Source organism: Nerophis lumbriciformis, linkage group LG01 (genome assembly GCF_033978685.3).
Source record: "Nerophis lumbriciformis linkage group LG01, RoL_Nlum_v2.1, whole genome shotgun sequence".
NCBI classification, from domain to species: Eukaryota; Metazoa; Chordata; class Actinopteri; order Syngnathiformes; family Syngnathidae; genus Nerophis; species Nerophis lumbriciformis.
Window position 1 is genome coordinate 13,392,501 of NC_084548.2, and position 7,155 is coordinate 13,399,655.

The window sequence follows — 7,155 nt, forward strand, 5'->3', positions numbered from 1 at the left end:
GTCTGACAGTGAGGAATGTTGAAATGTTGCTGAAAACTCTTACTCTACAGTGAATGAAGGTTTTATGATAGCGATAGATGGATCCTGGAATGGATTAATTATATTTTCCATTTATTTTCTATGGGAATAAATTTCATGACATGTTACACGAGTACGCATTTCTTTTGAACCAAAAACAGCTCAGTTATCCACATCGCTTTTCTCCTGTCTCGTCCAGGATGTTTGGACCGGCTCTTCATCTGTCCGGCGTGGGCTCGTAAAGGCTACTGTGACAGCAAGCGCAAGCTGATGCAGAAGCACTGCCCCTCCAGCTGTGATTTCTGTTACGGTAAGAGAGCAGCGGTCCAAGAAGTGGAGGGGATGTAGGTTTGTCTCGGTTGAGCAGTATAAAGGAGCTGCTGTGATCCCTTTGCCAATGTAGCAACGTTCGCCAACGGCTCCAAAGGATTAGAACAGTGACCTTATGGCACAAATGTGTTGACAGCCACGCAGCAAAGACAAGCTCTACTTGTAAAATTGATGGGACATCTGACAACACAACACATTCTTGTGAGGTCCCCCTCTTGCACAACTCGCCCAGATTTGTTGTTGCTTTGGGCCAGCAACAAGGGACAGAGCGAGGAGGCAGGAGGATACGATTCCTTGGCTCGCTCTAATCTGTTCCTCATTGTTGATTGGGAGACGTTGTATAGCTGTGGAAAATTCCTAAAGCTCCTCCAAACCACTGGAATTTCAGACTGTGGCTTCAGGGTTAGAGACACACCAGGTCAATTTGGATTTCTGCTTCATTAGAGAGAAACTGTTCTCTTTGACTTGATGGTCCCAAGGTGTACTGTTGGGCTTGGCCACAAGTTTAGGAGGAGAACTAAGTGTCCATTGTGATACGGTTTGGACTGTATGAGGGTCAAGCTGTTGTGAGGACAAATGATATCATCACATGATAAGGTTCCTGAAGGCTTGCTTAACAAGACCTTAATGAGATCCATCACACAAATCCAGTCTCTCATATCGCAAGAGGCCTCAATTCAGCGACATTTAAAGGGGACTCTATGATGATTTTTCTCTTCTTTCATATCATAAAGTTCACTTTTGGGCGTGAGCTTGCACCCAGTTTTGGATGCCTCTGTACAGTGTTTTGCAGTCTGGCTGCATTGTGATGTCACAGCGAGGTAGACGTACTTATTTGGACATTAAGTAAAGCTATCAGCCAGAGGGGGAGGAGCTCTTTATGAGACCAGCGGAGTTTGAGGAAACACAATAAAACATTATTTTAATTTAATTGTTGCATGCGCACAATAACACAGACGTGTGACATGCAGTGACGTAAATGCCATTTAAAAGCAGCTTTTTTCATGCAGAGTCTGCATTGATCGCAGTGTGCGCAGTTATACCGTATTTTTCGGACTATAAGTCGCAGTTTTTTTCATAGTTTGGCCGGGCTCCAGTGCGACTTATATGTTTTTATCCTTCTTTATTATGCATTTTCGGCAGGTGCGACTTATACTCCGGTGCGGCTTATACTCCGAAAAATGCGGTACCTAATATTGTGACCGAGTAAATCTATATGATGTTCATGTTTTTTTTGCGTATCTGGGGGAAAAAAAATAGCGGCGACAACTTTAAGATATATGTATATTTAAATAGAGTACATTTTCAAAAGATAAATTAGGATACTTGTGGAGAGGGTGAGGTGAATTTTTTTTGCAGTCTTGGAACACCTCCTGAAACAAACATCTTACAGAGAAACTCAAAACACAGGTTAAAAAATGACTGTAGAGCAAAATTTACTTTGAAGCATATCCAATACATATTTTCGAGACCACAAAGAGGCGTTTTGAACGTAGATTAAAATCATCAAAGATCCCCTTTAAAATATTACCTCCAATACGAGTGGTCTTTGTTTTATGATCTTTAGTGGTTACGAACAACGTCCTGTAAATTATTGAAGTTGTACAAAAAGAAAAGGAACTAGTTGTGTAGTGTAGTGTAGTGTGTAGTCAAAAAAAATACATAGATGGGTAATCCGTAGTTGTGCTCACTTTTGTTCTTTTCTGTCAATTTAATCTCCATTATGTCTCCCAAGCGTGAGGCAGACTTGTCTGGGGGTATTGTGTAAAATTACAATTTTAAACCAAGTGAAAGGTGACATTAAATCAGTCATCTTAAAATGCTCAGTGCAGAAAGCAACTTTGGCTGCATGTTCGGTCCAAGCTGTTCAAACACTGCGATCATCCATCCATCCATCCATCCATCTTCTTCCGCTTATCCGAGGTCGGGTCGCGGGGGCAGCAGCCTAAGCAGGGAAGCCCAGACTTCCCTCTCCCCAGCCACTTCGTCCAGCTCTTCCCGAGGGATCCCGAGGCGTTCCCAGGACAGCCGGGAGACATAGTCTTCCTAACGTGTCCTGGGTCTTCCCCGTGGCCTCTTACTGGTCGGACGTTCCCTAAACACCTCCCTAGGGAGGCGTTCAGGTGGCATCCTGACCAGATGCCCGAACCACCTCATCTGGCTTCTCTCGATGTGGAGGAGTAGCGGCTTTACTTTGAGCTCCTCCCAGATGACAGAGCTTCTCACCCTATCTCTAAAGGAGAGCCCCGCCACCCGGCGGAGGAAACTCATTTCGGCCGCTTGTACCCGTGATCTTGTCCTTTCGGTCATAACCCAAAGCTCATGACCATAGGTAAGGATGGGAACGTAGATCGACCGGTAAATTGAGAGCTTTGCCTTCCGGCTCAGCTCCTTCTTCACCACAACGGATCGATACAGCGTCTGCATTACTGAAGACGCCGCACCGATCCGTCGGTCGATCTCACGATCTACTCTTCCCTCACTCGCGAACAAGACTTCGAGGTACTTGAACTCCTCCACTTGGGGCAGGGTCTCTTCCCCAACCCGGCGATGGCACTCCACCCTTTTCCGGGCAAGAACCATGGACTCGGACTTGGAGGTGCTGATTCTCATCCCAGTCGCTTCACACTCGGCTGCGAACCGATCCAGTGAGAGTTGAAGATCCTGGCCAGATGAAGCCATCAGGACCACATCATCTGCAAAAAGGAGAGACCTAATCCTGCAGCCACCAAACCGGATCCCCTCAACGCCCTGACTGCGCCTAGAAATTCTGTCCATAAAAGTTATGAACAGAATCGGTGACAAAGGGCAGCCTTGGCGGAGTCCAACCCTCACTGGAAACGTGTCCGACTTACTGCCGGCAATGCGGACCAAGCTCTGACACTGATCATACAGGGAACGGACCGCCACAATCAGACAGTCCGATACCCCATACTCTCTGAGCACTCTCCACAGGATTTCCCGAGGGACACGTTTGAATGCCTTCTCCAAGTCCACAAAGCACATGTAGACTGGTTGGGCAAACTCCCACGCACCCTCAAGGACCCTGCCGAGAGTATAGAGCTGGTCCACAGTTCCACGACCAGGACGAAAACCGCACTGTTCCTCCTGAATCCGAGGTTCGACTATCCGGCGTAGCCTCCTCTCCAGTACACCTGAATAGACCTTACCGGGAAAGCTGAGGAGTGTGATCACACGATAGTTGGAACACATCCTCCGGTTCCCCTTCTTAAAGAGAGGAACCACTAGCCCGGTCTGCCAATCCAGAGGTACCGCCCCCGATGTCCACGGGATGCTGCAGAGTCTTGTCAACCAAGACAGCCCCACAGCATCCAGAGCCTTAAGGAACTCCGGGCGGATCTCATCTACCCCCGGGGCCTTGCCACCGAGGAGCTTTTTAACTACCTCGGCAATCTCAGTTCCAGAAATAGAAGAGCCCACCACAGATTCCCCAGGCACTGCTTCCTCATAGGAAGACGTGTTGGTGGGATTGAGGAGGTCTTCGAAGTATTCTCTCCACCGATCCACAACATCCACAGTCGAGGTCAGCAGAACACCATCCTCACCATACACAGTGTTGACAGTGCACTGCTTCCCCTTCCTGAGGCGGCGGATGGTGGTCCAGAATCGCTTCGAAGTTGTCCGGAAGTCGTTTTCCATGGCTTCTCCGAACTCCTCCCATGTCCGAGTTTTTGCCTCCGCGACCGCTGAAGCCGCACACCGCTTGGCCCGTCGGTACCTGTCCGCTGCCTCCGGAGTCCTATGAGTCAAAAGAACACGATAGGACTCTTTCTTCAGCTTGACGGCATCCTTCACCGCTGGTGTCCACCAGCGGGTTCTAGGATTACCGCCAAGACAGGCACCAACTACCTTGCGGCCACAGCTCCAATCAGCCGCCTCGACAATAGAGGTGCGGAACATGGTCCACTCGGACTCAATGTCCAGCACCTCCCTCGTGACATGTTCAAAGTTCTTCCGGAGGTGGGAATTGAAACTCTCTCTGACAGGAGACTCTGCTAGACGTTCCCAGCAGACCCTCACAATGCGTTTGGGCCTGCCAGGTTTGTCAGGCATCCTCCCCCACCATCGCAGCCAACTCACCACCAGGTGGTGATCGGTAGAAAGCTCCACCCCTCTCTTCACCCGAGTGTCCAAAACATGAGGCTGCAAATCCGATGACACAACTACAAAGTCGATCATGGAACTGCGGCCTAGGGTGTCCTGGTGGTTTTCTGCGATCATCATCAAGGATAAAGATGGTGTTCTAAAATGTGTCAAAGGATCTGCTCCAATGAAACGGAAAGTGATAAGCAGTGTAGTTAGTGGTTTCATTATTTAGGCTTCTATAATCAATAAATCTGTCTTTCCAAACCACAGGGAAAAAAGTAAGGAATGCTCGGTTTAGTTACTGTTCATTCTTGTATTTAAGCGTTTTATCATTTTATTTTTCTATTATAGTTGCAAGTTACACTTTAACTCAGTTTATATCAATCATAGGGACAGACCACTAGGACCACCTGTAAAAAACCTCTTACAGTGCAAAAAAAACATCAATGTGAACTACGCTTAGCAGGACTTGAATTTGTGTTATGGTATTTGTTACAAAAGTACATGTTAACATGTAAAATATATGGTGTGAATAATTATGCTGAATTATGCAAATACAACCATGTGATGTAACTTAAGCATGTCTGAAACAAATAAACGTTACGGAACATCCACTCGACTTCATTAAATGTGGTGGTGTACCTAATCCTATTCCCAGTTTCCTTCTTGCAAGATCTGAATTTTTTGTTTTTCCCCTTTCCTAGAATTCCCCTTTCCCACTGTGGCTCCCACCCCAACTCCCCCAAGGACCAAACACAAGCTTGTCGTCGAAGGCAAAAAGCTGACTTTCCGTTGCGGCAAGAAAATAGCATCCAAGAAAGGCAAAGTATTGTGAGTATCATTCATCTCACCTCCAGTGTGAGTGTGTACTGCTGACTGACTTGGAGCGCCATCTTGTTCTCAGCTGGTACAAGGACGGCGAGCTGCTGGAATACTCGCATCCCAACTACATTTCCCTGAAAGACGACCACATCACGATAGTGGCCAACGCCATCAACGAGGGATTGTACACCTGCATTGTGAAGAAGAAAGACAAAGTTCTCACCAACTACTCGTGGCGGGTGCGCGTGCGATTCTGAATACACACACACATTCACACTTGGGCACATATTTCTATCTTTTTTACTTTCTATGCAACTGTACTGTTGACAGTCATAGTGCAAATCAAATAAACATTCAATGAGAAGATGCACTTTTGTGAACTGGCAATGCATGGTCGTAGACAACCACAACATATCACAATAGTCATTCTACAAATGTTATTAAATTGGCGGCCCGGGGACCAAATCCAGCCAGGGAATTGCAGCATACCAGCCACCAAGTTTAATTGAAATATTTTTGCATCCAATTCCTAAAAACAGCAGAACGCTCCTAGTATCGGCCTTTCCAAGCTTTTCCAGGTTCTAAACCAAAGGCAGTTGACTGAGCCAGGACAGGTGGTGCACTTTCATTCGCACATCCGACTACAACTTAAGACTTTCCAAAAATAGCTTTATTTGCAAAAAAAAAAAAAAAAAGTTTTTCTTTCCAAGGTTAACAAAAACAACTTTAACTACATACAAAGCTATAAACAAAACTAAGCTGAAGTATTGCGTAAGCAGTGGTCAAAAAAATTTCACCGCCAGTCTCTCCACCCCACATTTGTCCAATCAGTTTCACCTGCGCGCCCCAATATGCTTTCGTCACAGGTGCTGTGAATAACACACAATGTAAATAAATTACTTTCTAATTAAAAAAATAAATAACTTAACTTAATATATGCAGTAGCAGAGAAATATAAATAACCCAAAATGGCTACCAAAACTATGATGACCAACACCAAAGTGAAGTAGCACAGTAGGCCCAAGTATTCACCAAACACCACCACAATGACCAACACCAAAGTGCAGTAGCGCAGTAGGCCCAAGTACCCATCAAACACCACCACAATGACCAACACCAAAGTGTAGTAACGCAGTAGGCCCAAGTGTTCATCAAACAACAAATAATTAATTTAACTTAATATATGTAGGACTACAGAAATATCCATCCATCTATTTTCTACCGCTTATTCCCTTCGGGGTCGCGGGGGGGCGCTGGAGCCTATGACTACAGAAATATAAATAACACAAATGGCTACCACACTCCTGCTGCATACAGGAACTTGGACCCACACTGGCAGGTCCTTGCATTGACATTTTAACCTTGCTAGCAAACATAGAACAAACTTGTGATTTACATACCTGAGGCATTCCTCAAGTCCCCCCCTTTAAGTCCTTTTTTAAAAACTAATGTTATTTATGTTGCTTTAGTTCCATTTTAGGTTGCCTCTTTTTCATCATTCGTGCTATACAACTGGTGGCTACAAGTTCAGTTCAATAAAACTTTTGGCTCACATTTTTGCAGCAGATTCTTAAAAATACTACAGTGCTGTCATATACATGATCTTTGACTAGCATGTTTCTTCAGAAAGACTTTAAAAACAGAAGAGTGCTCCAGCAACTGAAAAAATAGAAAGCCCAAAATCAAATGTCTACTGTAGAGGACGCTGGTTTTTCGGAATACACAAAATCAAAGCAATAGTCGGTCCATAACTATCTAGTATTGTGGCCCCCCCCAAAAATGTTGTTAAATATCTCTGACGCACAGTAACAACTCGTAAGCAAACGTAACAGTCAATATAAAACACTAGGTCATCGCTTCCAACAACATTAAGCACAT

The 7,155-nt window shown here is 45.4% G+C and overlaps 1 protein-coding gene across 1 annotated transcript in view; it reads left to right on the forward strand.

The window, feature by feature from the left end:
- The window catches only part of mmp23ba (matrix metallopeptidase 23ba), a 26,660-nt gene extending 21,015 nt beyond the window's left edge, over positions 1 to 5,645 (forward strand). The window contains exons 6-8 of the mRNA XM_061975332.1: positions 218 to 328; positions 5,160 to 5,286; positions 5,360 to 5,645. Coding sequence (XP_061831316.1) covers positions 218 to 328; positions 5,160 to 5,286; positions 5,360 to 5,534 — 413 coding nt within the window. The 3' untranslated portion in view covers positions 5,535 to 5,645. The remainder of the gene's footprint in view (positions 1 to 217; positions 329 to 5,159; positions 5,287 to 5,359) is intronic.
- The last annotated feature ends 1,510 nt before the right edge of the window (positions 5,646 to 7,155 follow it).